This window comes from Microcaecilia unicolor, chromosome 5 (assembly GCF_901765095.1).
Source record: "Microcaecilia unicolor chromosome 5, aMicUni1.1, whole genome shotgun sequence".
Lineage (NCBI taxonomy): Eukaryota > Metazoa > Chordata > Amphibia > Gymnophiona > Siphonopidae > Microcaecilia > Microcaecilia unicolor.
This window is the reverse complement of record NC_044035.1, coordinates 143,062,936-143,090,502: the sequence shown is the minus strand read 5'-3', so window position 1 is coordinate 143,090,502 and position 27,567 is coordinate 143,062,936. Positions and strand designations below refer to the sequence as shown.

Sequence of the window (27,567 nt, the reverse complement as noted above, 5' to 3'; positions counted from 1 at the left end):
GTCGGCGGAGGGACCTTCGCCGGTGCGGGCGAGGGAGTCTACCTCTCGACGCTCCCACCGTGGCCGTGGTTCCAAGGACTCGAGCCGGGCACGGTTGCAGACACAGGTCCGTGAACTTGTGTCTGACACCGATGGTGAGGCCTCGTGGAAGAGGAAGAAGACATCAGATATTTCTCTGACGAGGAGTCTGAGGGTCTCCCTTCCGATCCCACTCCCTCTCCTGAAAGACAGCTTTCTCCTCCTGAGAGTCTGTCTTTCGCTTCCTTTGTCCGGGAGATGTCTACGGCCATCCCCTTCCCGGTGGTTGTGGAGGACGAGCCCAGGGCTGAAATGTTTGAGCTCCTGGACTATCCTTCTCCACCTAAGGAAGCGTCCACAGTACCCATGCATCATGTCCTCAAAAGACATTGCTGGCGAACTGGACCAAGCCTCTAAGTAATCCCCACATTCCCAAGAAGATCGAGTCCCAGTACCGGATCCATGGGGACCCAGAGCTGATGCGCACTCAGTTGTCTCACGACTCTGGAGTGTGGATTTGGCCCTAAAGAAGGCCAAGAGTTCTAGGGAGCATGCTTCGGCGCCCCCCGGGCAAGGACTCTAGAACCTTAGACTCCTTTGGGAGGAAGGCCTACCATTCTTCTATGCTCGTGGCCAAGATTCAGTCCTACCAGCTCTACACGAGCATACACATGCGGAACAATGTGCGGCAGTTGGCGGGCTTGGTGGACAAGCTCCCCCCTGAGCAAGCCAAGCCATTTCAGGAGGTGGTCAGGCAGCTGAAGGCGTGCAGAAAATTCCTGGCCAGAGGGGTGTATGACACCTTTGATGTTGCGTCCAGGGCCGCTGCTCAAGGTGTGGTGATGCGCAGACTGTCATGGCTGCGTGCCTCCGACCTGGAGAATAGAATCCAGCAGCGGATTGCAGACTCGCCTTGCCGTGCGGATAATATTTTTGGAGAAAAAGTCGAGCAGGTGGTAGAGCAGCTCCACCAGCGGGACACCGCATTCGACAAGTTCTCCCGCCGGCAGCCTTCAGCTCTACCTCTACAGGTAGAAGATTTTTCGGGGAAGGAAGACTGTTCCCTACTCTTCTGGTAAGCGTAGGTACAATCGTCCTTCTCGACAGCCTGCGGCCCAGGCTAAGCCCCAGCGCGCTCGCTCTCGTCAGCAGCGTGCGCCTCAGCAAGGCCCCTCGGCTCCCCAGCAAAAGCAAGGGACGAGCTTTTGACTGGCTCCAGCAGAGCATAGCCGACATCCAAGTGTCAGTGCCGGGCGACCTGCCAGTCGGAGGGAGGTTGAAAAGCTTTTCACCAAAGGTGGCCTCTCATAAACCTCCGATCAGTGGTTCTCCAAATAGTCCGGCAAGGATACACCCTCAATTTGACCTCAAAACCTCCAAATTGTCCACCGGGAGCTCAGTCTTACAGCTTCCAGCACAAGCAGGTACTTGCAGAGGAACTCTCCGCCCTTCTCAGCGCCAATGCGGTCGAGCCCGTGCCATCCTGGCAAGAAGGGCTGGGATTCTATTCCAGGTTACTTCCTTGTGGAAAAGAAAACAGGGGGGATGCGTCCTAGACCTAAGGGCCCTGAACAAATATCTGGTCAAAGAAAAGTTCAGGATGCTTTCCCTGGGCACCCTTCTCCCCATGATTCAGGAAAACGATTGGCTATGCTGTCTGGACTTGAAGGACGCCTACACGCACATTCCGATACTGCCAGCTCACAGACAGTATCTGCGATTTCAGCTGGGCACACGTCACTTCCAGTACTGTGTGCTACCCTTTGGGCTCGCCTCTGCGCCAGAGTGTTCATGAAGTGCTTGGCTGTAGTAGCAGCGGCACTTCGCAGACTGGGGGTACACGTGTTCCCATATCTCGACGATTGGCCGGTGAAGAGCACATCCGAGGCAGGAGCCCTGCAGTCCATGCAGATGACTATTCGCTTCCTGGAGCTACTTGGGTTTGTGATAATTATCCAAAGTCCCATCTTCTCCAGTGCAGAAACTCGAATTCATAGGCGCTCTGCTGGACTCTCGGACGGCTCGCGCCTATCTCCCAGAGACGAGAGCCAACAACTTGTTGTCCCTCGTCTCGCGGGTGCGAGCATCCCAGCAGATCACAGCTCGGCAGATGTTGAGATTGCTGGGCCACATGGCCTCCACAGTTCATGTGACTCCCATGGCCCGCCTTCACATGAGATCTGCTCAATGGACCCTAGCTTCCCAGTGGTTTCAGGCTGCTGGGGATCTAGAAGACGTGATCCATCTGTCCACGAGTTTTCTCAAATCCCTGTATTGGTGGACGATTTGGTCCAATTTGACTCTGGGACGTCCTTTCCAAATTCCTCAGCCACAAAAAGTGCTGACCACGGATGCGTCTCTCCTGGGGTGGGGAGCTCATGTCGATGGGCTTCACACCCAAGGAAGCAGGTCCCTCCAGGAACGCGATCTGCAGATCAATCTTCTGGAGTTACGAGCGGTCTGGAACGCTCTGAAGGCTTTCAGAGATCGGCTGTCCCACCAAATTATCCAAATTCAGACAGACAACTAGGTTGCCATGTATTACATCAACAAGCAGGGGGGCACCGGATCTCGCCCCCTGTGTCAGGAAGCCGTCAGCATGTGGCTCTGGGCTCACCGTCACGGCATGGTGCTCCAAGCCACATATCTGGCAGGCGTAAACAACAGTCTGGCCGACAGGTTGAGCAGGATTATGCAACCTCACGAGTGGTCGCTCAATTCCCGTGTAGTGCGACAGATCTTCCAGGTGTGGGGCACCCCCTTGGTAGATCTCTTCGCATCTCGAGCCAACCACAAAGTCCTCAGTTCTGTTCCAGGCTTCAGGCCCACGGCAGACTGGCATCGGATGCCTTTCCTCCTGGACTGGGGGGAGGGTCTGCTGTATGCTTATCCTCCCATTCCTCTGGTGGGGAAGACTTTGTTGAAACTCAAGCAAGACCGAGGCACCATGATTCTGATTGATCCTTTTTGGCCACGTCAGATCTGGTTCCCTCTTCTTCTGGAGTTGTCCTCCGAAGAACCGTGGAGATTGGAGTGTTTTCCGACCCTCATCACACAGGATGAAGGGCGCTTCTGCATCCCAACCTCCGGTCCCTGGCTTTCACGGCCTGGATGTTGAGAGCGTAAACTTTGCCTCTTTGGGTCTGTCAGAGGGTATCTCCCGCATCTTGCTTGCTTCCAGGAAAGATTCCACTAAGAGGAGTTACTTCTTTCTGTGGAGGAGGTTTGCCGTCTGGTGTGACAGCAAGGCCCTAGATCCTCGGCTCTTGTCCTACACAGACCCTGCTTGAATACCTTCTGCACTTGTCTGAGTCCGGCCTCAAGACCAACTCTGTAAGGGTTCACCTTAGTGCAATCAGTGCATACCATTACCGTGTGGAAGGTAAGCCGATCTCAGGGCAGCCTTTAGTTGTCGCTTCATGAGAGGGTTGCTTTTGTCAAAGCCCTCTGTCAAGCCTCCTACAGTGTCATGGGATCTCAATGTCGTTCTCACCCAGCTGATGAAACCTCCTTTTGAGCCACTGAATTCCTACCATCTGAAGTACTTGACCTGAAGGTCATTTTCTGGTGGCAGTTACTTCAGCTCGTAGAGTCAGTGAGCTTCAGGCCCTGGTAGCCCAGGCCCCTTACACCAAATTTCATCATAACAGAGTAGTCCTCCGCACTCACCCTAAGTTCTTGCCAAAGGTTGTGTCGGAGTTCCATCTGATCCAGTCAATTGTCTTGCCAACATTCTTTCCCCGTCCTCATTCCTGCCCTGCTGAACGTCAGCTGCACACATTGGACTGCAAGAGAGCATTGGCCTTCTATCTGGAGCGGACACAGCCCCACAGACAGTCCGCCCAATTTTTGTTTCTTTTGATCCCAACAGGAGGGGAGTGGCTGTGGGAAAACGCACCATATCCAATTGGCTAGCAGATTGCATTTCCTTCACTTACGCCCAGGCTGGGCTGGCTCTTGAGGGTCATGTCACGGCTCATAATGTTAGAGCCAATGGAAGCGTCGGGTAGCCCACTTGAAGTCAGCCACTATTGAAGAGATTTGCAAAGCTGCGACGTGGTCATCTGTCCACACATTCACATCTCATTACTGCCTGCAGCAGGATACCCGACGCGACAGTCGGTTCGGGCAGTCAGTGCTTCAGAATCTGTTCGGGTTTTAGAATCCAACTCCACCCCCCTAGGCCCATGTTTGTTTTGTTCCAGGCTGCACTCTGTTAGTTGGTAAATTTTTAGGTCAATCTCAGTTATGTCCTCACCGTTGCGAGGCCCAATTGACCATGGTTGTTGTTTTGAGTGAGCCTGGGGGCTAGGGATACCCCTCAGTGAGAACAAGCAGCCTGCTTGTCCTCGGAGAAAGCGAATGCTACATACCTGTAGGAGGTATTCTCCGAGGACAGCAGGCTGATTGTTCTCACAAACCCGCCCGCCTTCCCTTTGGAGTTGTGTCTTCCCTTCTCTTTGTCTTGCTACATATTGCTACATATGAGACTGGCCGGCACGAGCCGGTTCGGACGGGAAGACGGCCGCGCATGCGCGGTGCGCATCGGCGCGCGAGGACTAGCAAAGGACTTTGCTAGAAAGTGTTCCGATTGGAGGGGCTGCCGTGGACGTCACCCATCAGTGAGAACAATCAGTCTGCTGTGCTCGGAGAATACCTTCTACAGGTATATAGCATTCGCTTTCCTCCTGTTTACTTCCACCTGCCCTAATTGTTTTTGGCTGTACTCTTAGCACGGTGGGACTCTGCTAGAACTTTATTTAGAGTGCTAGCGATTCAGCGTCCACACCAGGTCTCCATCGTATGACGTCACCCACATGTGAGAATAAGTGGCCTGCTGTCCTTGGAGAACACCAGCTACAAGTAGGTATCTTTGTTTTATGGTGAAATTAGAAAAGGAACAGAGAAGAGTGACCTATATGATTAAGGGAATGAAACTTCTCTTGTATGAGGAAAGCTAAAGAGGTTAGGCTCTTCAGCTTGTAGAAGAGGTAGTTGAGAGGAGATGTGATAGAGGACTACAAAAGCCTTAGTGAAATGGGGAAATGCAAATTGATTACTCTCTTAAAAAAGTACAAAGACCAGGGGCTATGCCATAGAGTTACATAGTGCTACATTTAAAACAGATTGTTAATGGAGGATTGGTTAAAGCAGCTAATGTAGCTATTCAGAGATTCCAAGAGTTTGGACAAATTCCAGTAGGTGTGAAGTCATTAACTGTTAAGGTAGAACCTGGAGAACATAAGTACATAAGTACATAAGTAGTGCCATACTGGGAAAGACCAAAGGTCCATCTAGCCCAGCATCCTGTCACCGACAGTGGCCAATCCAGGTCAAGGGCACCTGGCACGCTCCCCAAACGTAAAAACATTCCAGACAAGTTATACCTAAAAATGCGGAATTTTTCCAAGTCCATTTAATAGCGGCCTATGGACTTGTCCTTTAGGAATCTATCTAACCCCTTTTTAAACTCCGTCAAGCTAACCGCCCGTACCACGTTCTCCGGCAACGAATTCCAGAGTCTAATTACACGTTGGGTGAAGAAAAATTTTCTCCGATTCGTTTTAAATTTACCACACTGTAGCTTCAACTCATGCCCTCTAGTCCTAGTATTTTGGATAGCGTGAACAGTCGCTTCACATCCACCCGATCCATTCCACTCATTATTTTATACACTTCTATCATATCTCCCCGCAGCCGTCTCTTCTCCAAGCTGAAAAGCCCTAGCCTTCTCAGCCTCTCTTCATAGGAAAGTCGTCTCCATCCCACTATCATTTCGTCGCCCTTCGCTGTACCTTTTCCAATTCTACTATATCTTTTTTGAGATACGGAGACCAGTACTGAACACAATACTCCAGGTGCGCTCGCACCATGGAGCGATACAACGGCATTATAACATCCGCACACCTGGACTCCATACCCTTCCTAATAACACCCAACATTCTATTCGCTTTCCTAGCCGCAGCAGCACACTGAGCAGAAGGTTTCAGCGTATCATCGACGACGACACCCAGATCCCTTTCTTGATCCGTAACTCCTAACGCGGAACCTTGCAAGACGTAGCTATAATTCGGGTTCCTCTTACCCACATGCATCACTTTGCACTTGTCAACATTGAACTTCATCTGCCACTTGCACGCCCATTCCCAGTCTCGCAAGGTCCTCCTGTAATCGTTCACATTCCTCCTGCGACTTGACGACCCTGAATAATTTTGTGTCATCGGCGAATTTAATTACCTCACTAGTTATTCCCATCTCTAGGTCATTTATAAATACATTAAAAAGCAACGGACCCAGCACAGACCCCTGCGGGACCCCACTAACTACCCTCCTCCACTGAGAATACTGGCCACGCAATCTACTCTCTGCTTCCTATCTTTCAACCAGTTCTTAATCCATATAATACCCTACCTCCGATTCCATGACTCTGCAATTTCTTCAGGAGTCTTTCGTGCGGCACTTTGTCAAACGCCTTCTGAAAATCCAGATATACAATATCAACCGCTCCCCATTGTCCACATGTTGCTTACCCCCTCAAAAAAATGCATTAGATTGGTGAGGCAAGACTTCCCTTCACTAAATCCGTGCTGACTTTGTCTCATCAGTCCATGTTTTGTATATGCTCTGCAATTTTATTCTTAATAATAGCCTCCACCATCTTGCCCGGCACCGACGTCAGACTCACCGGTCTATAATTCCTGGATCTCCTCTGGAACCCTTCTTTAAAAATCGGAGTAACATTGGCTACCGTCCAGTCTTCCGGTACTACACTCGATTTTAGGGACAGATTGCATATTTCTAACAGTAGCTCCGCAAGTTCATTTTTAGTTCTATTAATACTCTGGGATGAATACCATCAGGTCCCGGTGATTTACTACTCTTCAGCTTGCTGAACTGACCCTTACATCCTCCAAGGTTACAGAGAATTTGTTTAGTTTCTCCGACTCCCCCGCTTCAAATATTCTTTCCGGCACCGGTGTCCCCCCCAAATCCTCCTCGGTGAAGACCGAAGCAAAGAATTCATTTAATTTCTCCGCTACGGCTTTGTCCTCCTTGATCGCCCCTTTAACACCATTTTCGTCCAGCGGCCCAACCGACTCTTTGGCCGGTTTCCTGCTTTTAATGTATCTAAAAAAATTTTTACTATGTATTTTTGCTTCCAACACTAATTTCTTCTCAAAGTCCTTTTTTGCCCGCCTTATCTCCGCTTTGCATTTGGCTTGGCATTCCTTATGATCTATCCTGTTACTTTCAGTTGGTTCTCTTCTCCACTTTCTGAAGGATTGTTTTTTGGCTCTAATGATTTCCTTTATCTTACTGTTTAGCCACGCCGGCTGACGTTTAGTCTTTTTTCCCTTTTTTCTAATACGTGGAATATATTTGTCCTGAACCTCCAGGATGGTGTTTTTAAACAGCATCCACGCCTGATGCAGTTTTTACTCTGCGAGCTGCTTCCTTTCAGTCTTTTTTTCACCATTTTTCTCATTTGTCGTAATCACCTTTTCTATAGTTAAACGCTAGCGTACTTGATTTCCTAGTTTCACTTCCTTCAATGCCAATATCAAAACCGATCATATTATGATCACTGTTATCAAGCGGCCCTCGTATCGTTACCACCCTGCACTAGATCATGAGCACCACTAAGGACTAAGTCTAGTATTTTTCCTTCTCTTGTCGGCTCCTGAACTAGCTGTTCCATGAAGCTGTCCTTGATTTCATCAAGAAATCTTATGTCCCTTGCGTGTACAGATGTTACATTACCCAGCTTCTTCTTTCTCTCTGGGGTAAAGTAGCATGGAACCTTGCTACGTTATGGGATTTTGGCAAGTACTTGTGACCTGGATTGGCACTTTTATAGAGTGAATACTGGGATATATTGACTTTTGGTCTGACCCAGAATGGCAGTTCTTATGTTCCTTTTCTAAAATACCACTAGAATTGAGCTCGTCTCACATGCATGTACAGTTTAGGTCTTTATGTAAATTGGTGTTCATAATCAGGGAAACCAGATGTGACGTGTTCATTCATCTCCTTGATTCCTTTAATTGTTTGAGGCCCTAACAATGTGAAAAATCTTTAAAACAACTAAACCTATTACTGATTCATAAATGAAATACCTTATGTGATTTTGTAATAAATTTATTCCTCCTCTTTTTCACAACAGAACTGTCTGAAATTGAACCCAATGTTTTCCTGCGTCCTTTCTTGGAGGTTGTTCGTTCTGAAGATACTACAGGTCCCATCACTGGGCTGGCACTGACATCCGTGAATAAGTTCCTCTCCTACGCAATGATAGGTATGGCCACTTACTGGAGTTTGGATTTTCTTTGATAGTTTAAAATAAAGGGGGCAATTCTATAACTGGGCACCAGAGTTAAGTGCCTTGATGAAGCACACTGTGCGCCAACTCTATAACGGCATCTGGACATCTAGATTCCATTATTGAATATATTGTAAATTGGCATCTACTCACCTACATTTAGGCGCACCTGCCTGCGCTATGTCAGTAGTAGGCATAAATGTGCATGCTTAAGTACGGCACTTTAGTGTGTAGCATACAGTATACTGTAAGTTGTGCATGCAAGTGGGATCCCTGCTTATGCCCTCCACCCACATGTATGCCACTTCAATTTATGCACTAAGCAACTTGCACACATTAGTTAGAGAATGGCACTTAGTGCCCAACTCGCATCTATATACCCAAGTGTACAATTCATGCACATAAGTGCTAGTGTGTTCTATCATTCTAGTGTGCAAATTGTGCCTACATTTCAGTGCTAAAATTATAGAATGTCTGGGGGAAGTGACTAATAATAAATAGCCAAATTAAACATTCTTTATAAAGTAAACATGGCAGCTTTTTAAAATGTATTTGAACGTTCTTACATTAGATATTTGGCTTTAGCTCGTACCTTTCAGTTGTTCAAAGCAAATTACATTCAGGTGCAGTAAGTATTTCTCTGCCCCCAGAGGGCTTACAATCTGAGGGCCTCTTTTATCAAGCCATGCTAACTGTTGTGGCAATGGTGATGGAGTACATTGAAAGTGAATGGGTTTTGTTTGCATTATCACATTCCGGGAGCCACTAGCACGGCTTGATAAGAGACCCTAAGTTTGTATCTGAGGCAGTGGAGGGTTAAGTGATTTGCCACAGGTGAGGCCATAAGGTGTGTTGGTATGATTTGAACTCTAGCTTCTCTAGTTCTCAGTGAGCTGTCTAACCATTATTCTCCTCTTGCATAGATTTTGTCTAATCTTGAAAATGAATTAAATTTAGGGAGGCTTAAAAAAAAATAAGCAGCACTCAGAAAAGTAGCATACGTTTTAAACTTGTTAGTAGTAGTGTCAGTTTTTTGTTGTAAGTAGGTGGTGGGGTATATTCTGTTAATTTCTGTTTAATAAATGGTTTGAATCACTTAGGTCTCTTTTTTGGAAAAAGAAGGTGTTATAAAATGGAAATGAACTCTTGTTTCTGCCTGGTCAATCACCTTTCATAAGCATTCAGTCCCCATATCCAGCTAATCATATGTCCAGTAAAATGGCTTGTACATTTGTAAGGATAGAATAAAAATTTGTTATGATAGTCATTTGCCTTTTAGGAAAAAACAACCTGAAACATTTGTCTCTATCCTTGCATTGATCATGTGCTGCTTATGACATGATTAAACTCTAGATTCTTCCAGGAGAACAAAGGCATCTGTAATATGTCAAGGCCTAAAATGCCCACTTTGATGATGTGCCAGTATCTGCACATAGTTTGATAGAGAGCCAAAGATAGACATTTGGATGTTCAGTAGTAATGGAAAAGCAAAAGCAAAACCTAGAGGTAGTATTGCAGCATTGTGGCATAAAATGTGGCCACTACATTCCTGTTGAACACCCATTAGCTCTTGGACCTCTGCTGCCTCATTTCCTCAGGCTTCTTGCATTGACCCCAAACCTAGTCCCAACTCCCCAGTGTGGGCACTGGGCCAAAATGTTTCCCATCTCTGTTCTGGTTATGTATGGTGTACAGCGCTGTGCATGCCTTGTAGCGCTATAGATATGATAAGTAGTAGTAGTTATGAGCAACCAGCAGCTATGATTTGTTTCCAGAGTAGGAGTGCAAATTCTGATAGTTGGAATTCCAAGGGAGGCTGAACATGGACAAAATCCTTACAGCATCTTTGAATGTTTCAGTATTGAGTATTTGATTTAAACAAAAAAAAAAAAAAGCTATTTCTTTCTCGAGCTTTAAATGTAGAGTCAAACCAATTGTGGTTTGTCTAGGGCAGATCATATGAGTTGCTGTGCTTGTACTTACTGCCATCTAGAGGAAATCAAAAACATTGACCTTGTTGTTATCCTCGTTAATAATAGATAGTGATGGGGTGAATTACTTTCCTAATCTTTACAACTGGGGAACACTTACCTGCTTATAATCGAAAGAGAAAAAACGCCTTTATTGCGACCCAAATCAGGAGATGGGCATCTTCTCTCCCGTGGGGCTCCCAAATTGGTATAATCGAAAGCCGATTTGGGCGTTTCCAACTGCAATCCGTCGCGGAAACGGGTAAAGTGGACGGGGGCGTGTCAGGCGTGGTGAAGGCGAAACTGGGGCGTGGTTATCGGCTGAGGAGAGATGGGCATCTTTAGCTGATAATCGGAAAAAAAAAAAAAAGCGTTTTTACCGCGATTTTGGGTCACTTTTTTGGACCCTTTTTTTTCACGAACAAGTCCCAAAAAAGTGCCCCAACTGCCCGGACTCCCAGGGTCACTAACCCCCTCCCACCAAAAAAACCCCACTTTAATAACTTTTATTTCCAGCCTCTATGCCAGCTTCAAAATGCCGTATCCACCTCTATGACAGCAGAATGTGTTCTATCCTGTGACAGAGCCTTTCCCTGGTTCTGATGTGGCTCTCGGGTGAGTGTGACAACTTTTCTGTTTTGCGCACTGCAGAGTCACATCAGCAATGCATTTTGGTGGGTGTAGGGTATTGGGCTCCGTGATTCCACTAGCTTGTGGCAAATGCTCATGATGTTGGTAGTTGGTAGGCTCTACTCCCATGGTGCTTTTCCCCCTGCTTACTGGGTCAGAGTGTGCCCTGTTTTGTTTCCGGTAGTCCATGAGGTAGTGGCCATTTTGTAAGCCAGTTTTAGATCCCTTTCACGTGTTAGCCACGTTACAGAACTTAGTTCTTACCTTGAATGTGGCTGAAAGAGGGCATTGTACACCATTCTGCCAGCTCTGACCTACTGCTAATCTCAGTACCAGGGAGACTCGTTGCCAGTGGGGCACAACCTCTGATCTGCAGTTAACTGAGTAAGCGTGCTTATTCCAATAAAGGACGTTTTCGGAGAGATTAGTCTTGACGTGTCAACTGGTGTGCCAATGTTATATAGCAGCAACAAGTCCTAGAGGCCTGCATGTATGCAGGTCCTTGGAGCACTTTTAGTCCAAAAATAAGGAATAATATATTGTAGAGGAATATATTCGAGTTATTCCCCAAGTTTTCCACGTCATCACTGTGGTGAGTTACCATTTTTGTTTTGATTAATTATCCATTTATTTTCAAATTACTATATAATAATATATGAGAATGTTAAAATATTAAATGCAATGTTAAAATATTAAATGCTTTAGGTGTTTATATAGGCTTGATGAGTTTAAATATTAATCTTTGGTTTTACTCATTATATTTTAAAAAATTTTTTAAAAATATATTATTTCTATGTTTTGTATTCTATGTAGACCCCTGACGCAGGTGCTAGTCACCGAAACACGGCCCGTGTCGGGTCTTTTGTCAAGGCTCATTCATTAAAGAACTGTGTTCCATTTTAAAGGCCCGTGGTGCTGTTTTTTTGTTTGGCATGTATGCAGGTCCCTGGAGCACTTTTAGTGGTACCGCAGTGCACTTAAGGCAGGTGGACCCAGGCCCATCCCCCCTATGTGTAACACTTGTGCTGGTAAATGGGAGGTCTCCAAAACCCACCGTACCCACATGTAGGTGCCCCCTTCACCCCTAAGAGCTATGGTAGTGTTGTACATTTGTGGGTAGTGGGTTTTGGGGGAGGGGGGTTGGGGTTGGGTGCTCAGCACCCGTGGTAAGGGAGCTATGCATGTGGGAGCGTTGTCTGAAGTCCACCACACTGACCTCTAGGGTGCCCAGTTGGTGTCCTGGCATGACAGGGGGGTGAGTGTACTACGAATCGTGGCTCCTCCCACGACCAAATGGCTCGGATCAGGACGTTTTTGAGCTGGGCGTTTTAGTTTCCATTATCGCTAAAAAAAAACAAACGCCCAGCTCAAAAACGTCCATTTTTTCAAAAATACGGTCTATCCCGTCTCTTCACGTACCCGTTTTCGGACATAGACGCCCATGGAGATAGGTGTTCGCGTTCGATTATGCCCCTCCACATGTTATAAAAATCACTGTGTGTGTATAGATATTGGATAGAAATAGTGGGGTTGATATTCAAAAGATCTGTCCAGTTAATTGGACAAATGTTCTGTTTTATATTTCCTGGCCTGATGACTTGACTGTCTTGTTATCTAAACAATTTAATGGAACACTACATTATGTTGGAGAAGTTGGAGGCATTTGGTGGCACCAGATAGCACTGATATTCATCACTGTCCAGTTAAATCACAGTCTTAAAGTTAACTGGTTAAATTTTCATTGGCCTTACTATTAATTGGATATTTAAAGAGTGTAACTGGTTATTGGTAACCAGGTATCTTGTGGCTGATTTTTGACCCCAGTGACGTTAAAGGTTAAGTTATAGGTAAACTAGTAAATACAGCCACTGGTCCTCTGGTTCTCTGTGGCTAAAAGAGCCTTCCATTCTTCCTGCACTCTCATTCATGTACAGTGTTATTCATACCCTACTTTTACTTATCTCAGTATATATAATAATAAATTATCAGTAAACCAATGTTATCTCACCCTGTAGTCTGTAGTTCTGCTTCTACAATCTCCTCTTACTTACCACCATCCTAGAAGACAGAGAATATTCTCCAAGGACAAGCAGGCCATCATATTCTCACCTCTGGGCAATGTCATCCGACGGAACTTTGTGCGGATGCTGACTAGCGAGATCAAGAACTTTCTAGTAGCATCCCACCATGCATGCATGCACTGGTGCCTTCCCGCCTGATGCTTGAGCATGGGTCCCTCAATCTTCGTTTTCCTCGTAGCAGGGAGGACGCATCAATGTTCTCACAGTGTTTTCTAATAGTGTTCACCTTACAGTGCTTTCTGATAGTGCCTTTCCGTGTGTTTTTTTCAGTCCATTTGGATCATTTATTCTTTTCTGTTTTTTTTCTTCAATTTCCTTTTAATTTCTTTTAGTTTTTTTGTCCCTTAGTTACCTTTATTATTTGCTTATTGCTAGGCCCTTTTTAGGCAGGAGCCCTGACCTCAATTTGAACAATGCCTGTTTTTCCAGTTCAAAATTGAGGCATCTAATTTGACTGCAGTCCTATTCTTGATGTCAAAGAAGACACCCAGTGGCTTCAAACGGTGCACCCAGTGTAATTGGGTGACTTAATTTGCTATGCTATATAATTCATATTCCCCTAAATTCCTGTTATTCTAAGCAGATTACATCAATAAGAGGTTCTTTATTTTATGAGAATTACATCATATCTTAATCATCTAGATAGGATGTCTCAAATCTTCTCAATAACAATAAGCAAATCTTTAGAGCCTTTTTAAATACAGTATATGTACAGTATATGTCTGAATTTCCCTAATATCTAGTCGTAATGTATTCCAAATTTTCACTTCTTGATACAGACATGAAGACTCTAAAAATGATTTCTGTGACAGACCTGCACAACTGGTGCATTGGGTACCTTGGTCCTGACCATGAACCTAATAGTCTCTGTGTTTGTAAATCCAGCTGAGGACACAGAGGGCATGTTCAACAGGAGAAGCCTTTTGGCTCCTTGAAGGCTGATACATCGACATCAGCACTAGAAGCTTTGAGCTCGTTGGCTGCCGAGACTTCAGCATCCACTGGGAGTGCACCAGCATGGAGGAGGTCTCCACCTCTCTCGACATTGGGTGCCAAGTTTAGATCCCGGGAGAGGTCAGCATCTGACCCAATACTGAGGGCACATATGGGTTTGACAACGACCTTGGCACCAAAGAACCGCAATGCTGTACATTGGTGGAAGCCCAAGAAGCATAAGCATTGGTCCTCCTTGACGCACAGTGCAGGAGCACCTGGGTATTTCTGTCGCCGATATTTGAGAAGCACCAGCACTGGGAGTAGTGCTCCTCCTCTTTGGAAGAGGTGCCAGTGCACAAGTCTTCTAGCAGCCAGGTCCCAGCTACCAGTCCAAAATGACACCACCACAGACTTCCTCTCTTTCAGTTCCCTCACCTTTTGCCGATGCCTTTCTTTGGTGAGCGGTTCTGAGCCATGCTCAGAGAGGAGCTGGCACAGATACAGTTGCAAAACCACTCGGGCATCTAGGGTGCTTGCACCAACTGTGGATCAAATCCAGGTTCTTCCTGAGGCCCCTTCCATGCCGGTGCAGAGATCCTCAACACCGACACCTTGAAGGGTGTCTGTGCTGACATCGACCTCAACAGATTCAGAGGAGGAGTCTTATGGGATACCTTCTGATCCCTCCCCACCTCAAGAGAGACGTAAATCCCCAAACTAGGGTTTGTCTTTCACTGGTTTTATCAGGGAGAAGGCTTCTGCCATCCCATTTAAGTTAGAAACAGAGGAAGAGCCCAGGGTGGAGATGTTGACTGTCCTGGACTATGTCACTTCCTAAGGAAGGAGTCACTGTACCATTGCATCCTATCCTTAGAAATGCACCAATGAAGAACTGGGAATCTCTCATTCTCAGTACAGGTCACACCTAAGAAGGTCAATACACAGTACTGTATCCAAAAGGTTTCCAGATTCCAGAAGGCTCAATTGCCACACCAATTTCTGGTGGTCGAATCTGCTCTCAAACAATCTAGGAGCTCCAGAACTCATGCCTTGGTGCCCCCAGGTAGAGAGGACAGGACACTTATTTTGGGAGGAAAACGTTTCAGGTCTCGATGGTTGTTGCCTGCACCCAGTCCTACCAGCTCTACACGAGCCTTTACTTGCAATTTTTAGTCTGCAGTACTGTATCTTGCAAATACTCTTCCACAGGAACAGTCTGTAGAGCTCTACCGGTTGGCCAGCAAGCATCTGAAGTACAGAAAATATCTGGCCAGGAATGCATATAACTCTTGATATCGTGTCCAGCCTCTCCGCTATGGGTGTGGGGATGTGCAGGCTCTCATGGCTCAATGTCTGTGACCTAGAACAAGCAGTTCTTGGAGAGGTTGAGGGGACGTTCCTTGCTCGGATGACAGCTTGTTTGGAGATAAGGTAGAGGACAGACCTCATAAAGAAACATGAACATCATCCAGACTCTGTCTCTGCACTCTCCAGCTGCATCCTCTTCCCTACGGAGGCTTTTCAGTGGGCCTAAATGATGAACCTACTACTCTCAGGTGTAGGTCCCCACATTGCCCAGCATTCTTGGCCCTTTAAACCTTGTCCTCAGAAGCCCCAGCCGGCTCCATAGTCCGAAGCAAGGGACGACCTTTGACGGGCTCCAAGAGAGTATAGCTGCATTCAAAGTAACTGTCCTGGATAGCCTACCAGTAGGGGGAAGGCTGAATTTTTTTCCATGACAGGTGACCTCTTGTAACCCCCAATCAGTGGGTTCTTCAACTTGTCCGTGTTGGTTACTGTCAGGGCTCAAAGCAGCAACTAGGTTTGTGAGCCCTTGGGCCGCTGCCAAGGAGCGGCAGTGGCAGGCAAAACCACCCCAACCAGCACTGGGCTAACACACACACAAAGCAGGTACTGCAGACAGGGATAAGCAAAGCAGAAACACACTGGACAAGAACACTTGGACTGGAACACAGGACTGGAGCAAGGCTTCACCTGCACTTGACCACCCTTCCCCAGGAGTTGAGCCCCTGGGTGCAGGCGGCTGGCAGGACTTACCGGACTGGGCAGGAACTGGGTACCAGCAGGAAACACATAACAGAGTCAAGACTACAAGCTGCCAGGCAGCCACTAAGACAGAAACACAGACAGGAGGGAGTCAGGACTAAAAGCTGCCAAGCAGCCACTAATAAAGAACACAGACACAAGACAAGGAAATGCAGACCAGAAACAAGACTAGGAACTAAACAATAAACGAAAGCTAACTACACAGAAACAAACAAGAACCAGGCAAGAACTCAGAATAAAACTGGACTAGGCAGAAGTGCACAGAGCACACCCACATACCAGGGACCTTAGACGATGCAAAGGCAAACACAGAAGTTTCTATGTGATTAATAAAGCCCATCAGCTGCTAAAGCTCAGCTGCTGCAATCACAAGGCACCTACGGGTGCTGGTGAGGTACAAACAAGGAAAGCAATTCTGGCAGCCCGGAAGATCTGGACTGAACTGGGCTGAAGTCTGGAACAGGTGACAGTAAACAGACAGTCCATTGCAGCCACCAGAGGACGAGGTGAGCACAGACACGGAAACGATCACAAACGTGACAGTTACACCCTGCATTGGTATCAAAGACCACCAAATTGCCCACCAAGAACATTGTCACTTAGCTTTCAGCACAAGCAGATACTTGTACAGGAAATCTCCACCCTTCTCCAGGCCAATGTGAACCTGTGCCACCAGGGGAAGAAGGGAAGGGATTCTATTCCAGGTACTCTTGTGCCCAAGAAAATTGTGTGTGTGTGGGGGGGGGGGGGGGGGGGGGCGGGGGGCAGGGGATTTCATACCATCCTAGATCTAAGGCCCATGAACAAATTCCTGGTCAAAGAAAAGTTGAGGATGATTTATCTGGTCCCCCTTCTTCCCATGATTTAGGAAAACAATCGACTATGCTCTCTGGACTTAAAGGATGCCTATACCCACATTTTGAAACCTTCCAGTTAAAGGAAGTATCTCAGGTTTTGAATAGGGAAACACCATTACCAGTATTGTGTACTGCTGTCACATCATCTCCCAGGGTTTTCACCAAATGTCTAGTGGTAATAGTGGCATATCTACTGTGATGTAGCACCGTCCAGCAGGAGGTCACAGAGGTAAGAAAAACTCTCCACAATAAGAAGTAAGCAGAGAAGTTCACAGTATAAGGCAAGATCCCATCACTGGAGGAGGTGCCTGGAGTTACTGGGGTTAGTTATAAACTACTCCAAGTATTACCTTCTCCCAGTACAGCCGTGCTAGATATATTACAAGCTCAGTCTTCCACAGGCGAGAGCAGAGACTTTATCAATGCTTGCCTCGCAAATCCAAAGGTTACAAGCTTGGGAAATATTCAGATTGATGGGCCACATGGCCTCAATAGTGTATGTCACACTCATGGCATGTTTCCACTTGAGAGAAGCCTAGTGTGTCAGGTTTCAGTGCTGCGTGCGTCTGGTAGCGCTATACAAAATAATAGTGGATCCTAGCAGTGGACCCTAGGTTCCCAGTGGTCTCAGGTGGCTGTCATCCAGATTTCTCCACTCATGCCCTTCCTTAGTGAACAATTCAGACAAGTTTGACTGTGGGACTACCATTCCAAATTCCACCTCCTTAGAAGGTGCTAATGGATGCATCCAACCTGGGATGGGGAACTCATGTAGATGGGCTTCACATCCAGGGGACTTGGTCTGCTCAGGAAACAGATTTCAATATTAATCTCCTCAAGCTCTAAAGGCTTTCAGAGATCAGCTGCAAAACCAAATTAATCTTATCCAAACAGACAACCAGGTTGCACAGTGTTTTATATAAAGAAGCAGCGGGGTATGGGATCCTACCCTTTGTGTCTGTTATGCTCCAGGTTCAGATCAAACTAGCGTCAGATGCTTTTCTCCTACATATTGAGGGGGGGGGGGTGTCTTCTGTATGCGTATCCCACATTCTCCGAGGACAAGCAGGCTGCTTGTTCTCACGACTGGGGTGACGTCCGCGGCAGCCCCCACCAACCGGAAGAAGCTTCGCGAGCGGTCCGCACGCAGGGCACGCCCACCGCGCATGCGTGGCCGTCTTCCCGCCTGTGCGCGACCGTTCCCGCCAGTCTTTTCTTTTCCGCGCTGGAGAGAGTCGTGCGTCGCCGCTCTCTCTTAGTCAGCCCCGGAAAACCGTCGCGTTGTCCGCGAATTCGCTAATTTTTTGTTTTTTGTTGCCACGCGCTTCAAACCTTTTTCCTTTCTTTAAAAAAAAAAAAAAAAAAAGAGAACGCGCTGAATTTTTCCTTCGTTTTCTAGCGGGGGCGTCGCGTTGCGGCCTTGTGGCCGCGCGGTCTCTTTATTTTTCGAGGTGTGATTTACCGCCACCACCGACGACTTTAACTTCGCCGACGCGATTTTTCCGTCGATGTCCTCGAAGGTCCCGAGTGGATTTAAGAAGTGTGGTCGGTGCGGCCGGCCTATCTCGCAGACCGACACCCACGCTTGGTGCCTCCAGTGCCTCGGGCCGGAGCACAATATCAAGTCGTGTTCTTTGTGTCTTGGTCTCCGGAAACGGACTCAGGTTGCGAGGCAAGTTCTTCGGGACCATCTTTTTGGAACTTGCGCCGGCCCCTCGACGTCGACCTCGACGGCATCGGTATCGACGGCCGGTTCTTCGGTACCGGTGTCCGCGAAATCGGCACCGATGGCATCGACCCCAGGAGTACAGGTCCCGTCGGCCCGCCGGTCCTCCGGTGACGGTAGGGGTGAGAGGCCGTGTGGGCAATCGGCCCCGGTCACTCCCTCTGCTCATGGCCCTCGGGACCGAACCCTGTCCGACCCGGCCCCTCGAGACCGAGGGGGATCGACCTCCTCCTCCTCCTCCGTTCCACCTGGCGCCGATGACGGGCACCGCAAGAAACAGAAGAAGCACCGTCATCGGTCCCCATCGGTGCGCCCGGCCCTCGGTGCCGGAGAGGAATCGACGCCGAAGCGTCCGCGTCGAGAGGAAAGGTCCCCCTTGGTAGTGGAGGTACCGACGCGTCAGGGTCCCAGCACTTCGGTGCAGTCTCCTGGACCCGAGCAGCTTCCGGCACCGATGCCTCTACCGCTCCCCCGTCTTTCCCCGACAGCGGGCCTGGACGAGTGCCTCCGAGCCATCCTTCCGGGGATCCTGGAAGGGCTGATGCGCCAGGCTGTGCCGGCGCTGGGGGTGCTTGCGCCCTCGGCGCCGTTGACTGTGGTGCCGGCGAGCTCTAGCGCGGTGCCGAGGCCTTCGACACCATCGCCGCTTGCGGCGCCGGTCTCGACCGCCACGCAGGTGGAGTCCCCGTCGATGGAGGGAGCTTCGTCCCCGCCGGCGCGGGAGTCCACCGCTCGACGACACTGAGGCCTCGGTGCCTCGACGTCGAGCCGGGCCCGGTTGAGGACTCAGCTGCATGAGCTTATGTCCGATACCGAGGAAGAGGCCTCGTGGGGGGAAGAGGAGGACCCCAGATATTTCTCCTCAGAGGAGTCTGTGGGCCTTCCCTCTGACCCCACGCCTTCACCAGAGAGGAAGCTCTCGCCATCCTGAGAGCCTCTCCTTTGCCTCCTTGTCAGGGACATGTCTATTTGCATTCCCTTCCCCGTGGTCTCTGTGGATGAGCCGAGGGCTGAGATGCTCGAGGTCCTCGACTATCCATCACCACCTAGAGAGTCCTCCAAGTGCCGTTGCACAATGTCCTTAAGGAGACACTGCTTCGGAACTGGATGCGACCATTATCTAATCCCACCATCCCCAAGAAAGCAGAGTCCCAGTACAGAATTCACTCGGACCCAGAGTTAATGCGGCCCCAATTGCCTCATGACTCGGCGGTCGTGGATTCTGCTCTCAAGAGGGCACGGAGTTCGAGGGATACCGCCTCGGCGCCCCCGGGGCGGGAGTCTCGCACTCTGGACTCGTTTGGAGGAAGCCTACCAATCTTCCATGCTCGTGACCCGCATCCAATCTTACCAGCTCTACACGAGCATCCCATGCGGAACAATGTGAAGCAACTGGCGGACCTGGTTGATAAGCTCCCGCCGGAGCAGTCCAGGCCTTTCAGGAGTGGTCAGGCAGCTGAAGGCGTGCAGAAAGTTCCTGTCCAGGGGTATCTATGACACCTGTGACGTGGCATCTCGTGCTGCGGCCCAGGTATAGTGATGCGCAGGCTCTCATGGCTGCGTGCCTCTGACCTGGACAACCGCACCCAGCAGAGACTGGCCGACGTCCCTTGCCGGGGGATAATATCTTTGGTGAGAAGGTCGAGCAGCTGGTGGACCAACTGCATCAGCGGGAAACCGTCCTCGACAAGCTCTCCCACCGGGCGCCTTCAGCATCTACCTCAGCAGGTGGACGTTTTTCCCAGGCCCGGCAGGCTGTGCCCTATTCTTTTGCCAAGCGTAGGTACACCCAGCCGGCCCAAAGGCCTCGTCAGCACAGGGACAGCCCCAGCGCGCTCGTTCTCATCGTCAGCATGCGCCTAAGCAGCCCCCTGCGCCTCCACAGCAAAAGCCGGGGACGGGCTTTTGACTGGATCCACGGGAACATAGCCGCCCTCAAAGTGTCTGTACCGGACGATCTGCCGGTCGGAGGGAGGCTAAAATTTTTTCACCAAAGGTGGCCTCTCATCACCTCCGACCAGTGGGTCTCCAAATAGTGCGGTGCGGATACGCCCTGAATTTGGCCTCCCTGCCACCAAATTGTCCTCCGGGAGCTCAATCCTTCAGCTCCCATCACAAGCAGGTACTTGCAGAGGAACTCTCCGCCCTTCTCAGCGCCAATGCGGTCGAGCCCGTACCACCCGGGTAGGAAGGCAGGGATTCTATTCCAGGTACTTCCTTGTGGAAAAGAAAACAGGGGGATGCGTCCCATCCTAGACCTGAGAGGCCTGAACAAATTCCTGGTCAAGAAAGTTCAGGATGCTTTCCTTGGGCACCCTTCTGCCATGATTCAGAAAAACGATTGGCTATGTTCCCTGGATTTAAAGGACGCATACACTCACATCCCGATACTGCCAGCTCACAGACAGTATCTCAGATTCCGCCTGGGCGCACGGCACTTTCAGTATTGTGTGCTGCCCTTTGGGCTCGCCTCTGACCCACGAGTGTTTACAAAGTGCCTCGTGGTGGTAGCGGCGTATCTACGCAAGCTGGGAGTGCACGTGTTCCCATATCTCGACGATTGGCTGATCAAGAACACCTCGGAGGCGGGAGCCCTCCGGTTTATGCAGTGTACTATTCAACTTCTGGAGCTACTGGGGTTTGTGATAAATTACCCAAAGTCCCATCTCCAGCCAACCCAGTCTCTGGAATTCATAGGAGCTCTGCTGAATACCCAGACGGCTCGGGCCTTCCTTCCCGAAGCGAGGGCCAACAACCTCCTGTCCCTGGCTTCGCAGACCAGAGCGTCCCAGCAGGTCACAGCTCGGCAGATGTTGAGACTTCTGGGTCATATGGCCTCCACAGTCCATGTGACTCCCATGGCTCGTCTTCACATGAGATCTGCTCAATGGACCCTAGCTTCCCAGTGGTTCCAAGCCACCGGGAATCTAGAAGATGTCATCCGCCTCTCCACCAGTTGCCGCACTTCACTGCTCTGGTGGACCATTCGGACCAATTTGACCCTGGGACGTCCATTCCAAATTCCTCAGCCCACGAAAGTGCTGACGACGGATGCATCTCGCCTGGGGTGGGGAGCTCATGTCGATGGGCTTCACACCCAGGGTCTGTGGTCCCTCCAGGAAAAGGATTGCAGATCAACCTCCTGGAGCTCCGAACGATCTGGAACGCACTGAAGGCTTTCAGAGATCGGCTGTCCTGCCAAATTATCCAAATTCGGACAGACAAATCAGGTTGCAATGTATTACACCAACAAGCAGGGGGGCACCGGATCTCGCCCCTTGTGTCAGGAAGCCGTCGGGATGTGGCGTTGGGCTTTCCAGTTCGGCATGCTCCTCCAAGCCACATACCTGGCAGGTGTAAACAACAGTCTGGCCGACAGACTGAGCAGAGTCATGCAACCGCACGAGTGGTCGCTTCATTCCAGAGTGGTACGCAAGATCTTCCGAGAGTGGGGCACCCCCTCGGTGGACCTTTTTCGCCTCTCAGACCAACCACAAGCTGCCTCTGTTCTGTTCCAGACTTCTGGCACACGGCAGGCTAGCGTCGGATGCCTTTCTCCTTCATTGGGGGACCGGCCTCCTGTATGCTTATCCTCCCATACCTTTGGTGGGGAAGACCTTACTGAAGCTCAAGCAAGACCGCGGCACCATGATTCTGATTGCGCCCTTTTGGCCCCGTCAGATCTGGTTCCCTCTTCTTCTGGAGTTGTCCTCAGAAGAACCGTGGAGATCGGAGTGTTTTCCGACTCTCATTTCGCAGAACGACGGAGCGTTGCTGCACCCCAACCTTCAGTCTCTGGCTCTCACGGCCTGGATGTTGAGGGCGTAGACTTCACTGCGTTGGGTCTGTCTGAGGGTGTCTCCCGTGTCTTGCTTGCCTCTAGGAAGGATTCCACTAAAAAGAGTTACTTTTTCAAGTGGAGGAGGTTTGTCGTTTGGTGTGAGAGCAGGGCCCTAGAACCTCATTCTTGCCCTGCACAGAACCTGCTTGAATACCTTCTGCACTTATCAGAGTCTGGCCTCAAGACCAACTCCGTAAGGAATCACCTTAGTGCGATTAGTGCTTACCATTATTGTGTGGAAGGTAAAGCCATCTCTGGAGAGCCTTTAGTCGTTCGATTCATGAGAGGCTTGCTTTTGTCAAAGCCCCCTATCAAGCCTCCTGCAGTGTCATGGGATCTCAACGTCGTCCTCACCCAGCTGATGAAACCTCCTTTGAGCCACTGAATACCTGCCATCTGAAGTACTTCACCTGGAAGGTCATTTTCTTGGTGGCAGTTACTTCAGCTCGTAGGGTCAGTGAGCTTCAAGCCCTGGTAGCTCATGCTCCAATATTCCAAATTTCATCACAACAGAGTAGTGCTCCGCACCCACCCAAAGTTCCTGCCGAAGGTGGTGTCGGAGTTCCATCTTAACCAGTCAATTGTCTTGCCACATTCTTCCCCAGGCCGCATACCCGCCCTGCTGAACGTCAGTTGCACACATTGGACTGCAAGAGAGCATTGGCCTTCTACTTGGAGCGGACACAGCCCCACAGACAGTCCGCCCAATTGTTTGTTTCTTTCGACCCTAACAGGCTAGGGATCGCTGTCGGGAAACGCACCATCTCCAATTGGCTAGCAGATTGCATTTCCTTCACTTATGCCCAGGCTGGGCTGGCTCTTGAGGGTCATGTCACGGCTCATAGTGTTAGAGCCATGGCAGCGTCAGTGGCCCACTTGAAGTCAGCCACTATTGAAGAGATCTGCAAGGCTGCGACGTGGTCATCTGTCCACACATTCACATCACATTACTGCCTCCAGCAGGATACCCGACGCGACAGTCGGTTCGGGCAGTCGGTGCTGCAGAATCTGTTTGGGGTATAAATCCAACTCCACCCTCCAGGACCCGAATTTATTCTGATCAGGCTGCACTCTCAGTTAGTTGTTCTTCGTAGGTCAATTTTCTGTTGTATCCTCGCCGTTGCGAGGTTCAATTGACCTGGGTTCTTGTTTTGAGTGAGCCTGGAGAGCTAGGGATACCCCAGTCGTGAGAACAAGCAGCCTGCTTGTCCTCGGAGAAAGTGAATGATACATACCTGTAGCAGGTGTTCTCCGAGGACAGCAGGCTGATTGTTCTCACCTACCCTCCCTCCTCCCCTTGGAGTTGCGTTTTCATCATTTTTGCTTGTCATTCAACTGGTGGGAACGGTCGCGCACGGGCGGGAAGACGGCCGCGCATGCGCGGTGGGCGTGCCCTGCATGCGGACCGCCCGCGAAGCTTCTTCCGGTTGGTGGGGGCTGCCGCGGACGTCACCCCAGTCGTGAGAACAATCAGCCTGCTGTCCTCGGAGAACACCTGCTATAGGTATGTATCATTCACTGTATTCTCATAGAGAAGTCTTTGCTGAAACACGAGCAAGACTAGGGAACTAGGATCCTAATCATGCCTTACTGGCCAAGGCAAATCTGGTTCCCCTTTCTTCTGGAATTATCCTCCAAAGATCCTTGGAGACCAGACTGTTTTCTGACTGTCATCACACAGAACAAGGGGGTCTCTTCTACATCCCAACCGCCAATCCCTGTTCCTCATGGCTTGGATGTTGTGAGCATAGAATTTGAAACCTTGCATTTGCCGGAGGTTGTCTCCCGCATCTTGCTAGCTTCTAGAAAACACCACTAAGAGGTATTACTGATTTATGTGGAGGAAGTTTGCTGTCTGGTTTGAGGGTGAGGGTAAGGCCGGCCTTAGATCCCCTCACTTGTCCTACACAAAAACTGCTTGAATACCTCCTGCACACCTGAGTCTGGTTTGAAAACCAACTCTGTAAGGGTTCATTTCAGTGCAGTTAGTTATGCTATCACTGTCTGGGAGGTAAGCCCATCTCTGTACAGCCTCTAGTTTACTCCATGCAAGATTTGTTATTGACCTCCTATCAAACTTCCAACTGTGTCATGGGATCTCAATGTTGTCCTCACCCAGTCAATGAAAGCTCCTTTTGAGCCACTTGATTCCTGTCATCTGAAGTACTTGACCTGGAAAGTTATGTTTCTGGTGGCAGTCACTTCAGCTCGCAGGGTCAGTGAGCTTTAAGCCCAAGTAGCTGACTCGCATTACATTGTTTCATCAGAATAGAGTAGTTCTCCGCACACACCCTAAGTTCCTTCCTAAGGTGGTGTCGGTGTTCCATCTTAACCAGTCAATCGTTCTACCAACATTTTCCCCAAAACCACATGCCCATCCTGGCGAGAGTGTACTGCATTCCTTGAATTGCAAATGAGCCTCCGCTTTCTGTCTGGAGCGTGCGCAGCCTGAGGGGAAAAGCTGCTGTTTGGCAGGCAAGGTGGCAGAGTGAAGAAGAGCAGCACTGGAGGAAGACCTCTTCTGCTGGCGGACCTTGGGGGGGGGGGGGGGACTCCTTCCAGCCAACTAGAGGCCCTGGCCCGAAGGCAGCCTCCACCGGGTGGGGGGGGGGGGGGGGGGGGGGGTGAGACATGGCGTGATGCTGGAGTTTCTCTCTCCTGCTCCTTTCGGTATGTGATTACCGGGGTCCCGTCAGGAGCGGGAAAGAGAGAGAGAGAGACACCGCGCCCCCCCCCCCCCCCCAGCAGCCCTTCTGCCGCACACTGGGCAGATTTCAGTGTATTGTCTACACCTAGATCTTTTTCTTGGGTGCTGACTCCCAAGTTGGAGCCTAGCATCAGGTAATTATGATTTGGATTATTCTTCCCAATGTGCATCACTTTGCATTTGTCCGCATTAAATTTCATGTACCATTCACATGCCCAGTCTTCCAAAGTCCTATGGTCATCCTGCGATTTTTCACATTCTTCATGTGTTTTAACAACTTTGAATAGTTTTGTATCTTCTGCAAATTTAATTACCTCACTTTTGATCTATTCGTGGAGGACTAAGGCTCTTATATGCACAATAAAGTTTGATTTATCAGCTTAAGTCACTTAGGGGGTCTTTTACTGAAGCTTAGCTTGAATTATCTGCAGCAGGGCCTATTTTATTCCTATGGGCTCTGCTGCAGATACCGCAAGCTAAGCTTTAGTAAAAGACCCCTTATTGCTTTTAGATATTAATGCTGCAGTTGAACTGAAGTGCTTTTTTCTGATTGGATAATCAAAGGACTGAGGAGCTCACATCGACTGGTCAATTTCCCAGTATGGCAGCACTTATGTTCTTATGTTCTAACATTTTCATACTCTCGTTTGACTGCCAGTAGACCAAAACCATTGTCTTAATGGATGTTACCACAAGAACTGCCATCTAGCCCAGTATCTTATTTCTAACAGTAGTCAATCCAGGGTACAAGTACCTTTTACTATGCTGTTCTTGCGTCTTGGTTCCCATACTATGACTCTCCTCAGTTCATAATTGTCTGCCAAGATAATTCAGATGTGTGTTCTGGTGGTATGGTTTGCAAGACTTCTAAATCTTGCAAAGACTTTTTCTGACTTTTGTACCAGCACTTACCCTAATTAGGGTTTTTTGCCATTTCTTCAGTTATATATTTTTTTTCAGTCCTGCTAAATTGGCACAGAATTTGTCAAACATGCCAATCACAAAGGAGCCAACCAGAAAATTTTTTTTTTTTTTATTTCTTCAAGCCATCTAAAAAAAAAATTCCTTTGAACTTTTTCTCAGACAGTGACTTCAAGTGCAGGTGGAAGATGTCCATTCTTTCTTCCTCCCTTCTATTTTTTTCTTTTCAACTGACATATGTTGGAAGAAATTATTAGTAAGGGTCTAGATATCTCTGGGAGCAAATCTACTCTCCAGAAATTTAACAGAATGAGATTAATTATGGCATGGGAAAAACGTTGAAAAGACACACTGAGTTTGCAAAAGAGCCAGATCAGATTGGGGCTTTCTGAGACATGGTTCATAAAAAAATGTCCTAGTGCATTCTGGGAGGCTGTTCTTGTTTCTGCAGCATAGAAACACTAATACATAGCAGTCAGGGAATTGCTCATTTAAAAGCACCTTTCTCCTTACACATAGACACAAACACAGTATGAAAATCAACTCCCTCCCCCCCCCCCCCCCGGCCCCAATGAGTTGGTCATATTTCCATGAGACGGTTGGTTTCACTCTATTGTTCTTTCCAAAGGAATGTTTGGGAGCTGCTCTGATCAGACTGTCCCTTCCTTCTCATGTCCAGGTCAGAGATACAAACAGACCACATAGTTATGCACACGCATTCTGGAGGGTTGGAACAAATTCCGTAAGCCATGCTCTGCATGCTTTCCCCCCTTTGTAATATCTTTGTATGCCCTTTACCTTCTATTGTTAGTTCATTTAGTTATCGTTTCCAGATGTACACAGACAGCGAATAGATTTACTGCCCTCTTGATGCTAATTTTGGTATAGGAGTTAAAACCGTGAATAAATATTAAGGTACTGTAGGCCTCTAGGATGTACTGAACAACCTCCTGTCAGTCCTTGTGGTACGGCATGAGGCCTGGCAGGCAAAAGCCAAACAATATGGCAGCCAGGAGAGTGTGGGAAAGAATCTGGTTGGCCTTGGAAAGGTAAGACTGAACAGTGCCTCCCCCCCCCCCCCCAATAGCTCCACACCAACACCTGCCAGGTGCCAGTTACCTAAAGAGATGTCATTTAGGGGACTAGCACAGTCACCCAATTTGCAGAATGCTCTGTCATCCTATATCAGATCCATCCTAACAAAAGACAGTGTGATGGTGCCACTTGGTCTGAAATACGTCTGGCTACTTGCACTTCACTTGGAAACTCTGTGCAGCGTTAACAGTTTCTACACACATGCTGAGAAAGGCCAAAGTCAATCAGCTATTTACCATGGCCACCCAAAGTGGCAATGCTGAGAGCCAGAATCCAACAAACACTGCAAACCGCTCCCCCCCCCCCCCCCAAAAAAAAAAATGTTTGACTATGTCATTCTCTGAGGACAAGCAGGCCATCTTATCCCTGCATGTGAGTGACGTCATCTGACTGAGCCC

The 27,567-nt window shown here is 48.8% G+C and overlaps 1 protein-coding gene across 1 annotated transcript in view; it reads left to right on the top strand.

The window, feature by feature from the left end:
- Positions 1 to 27,567, top strand: part of GBF1 (golgi brefeldin A resistant guanine nucleotide exchange factor 1) — a 573,313-nt gene that overhangs the window by 207,510 nt on the left and 338,236 nt on the right. Inside the window, 1 exon segment of the mRNA XM_030203372.1 lies at positions 8,183 to 8,314. Coding sequence (XP_030059232.1) covers positions 8,183 to 8,314 — 132 coding nt within the window.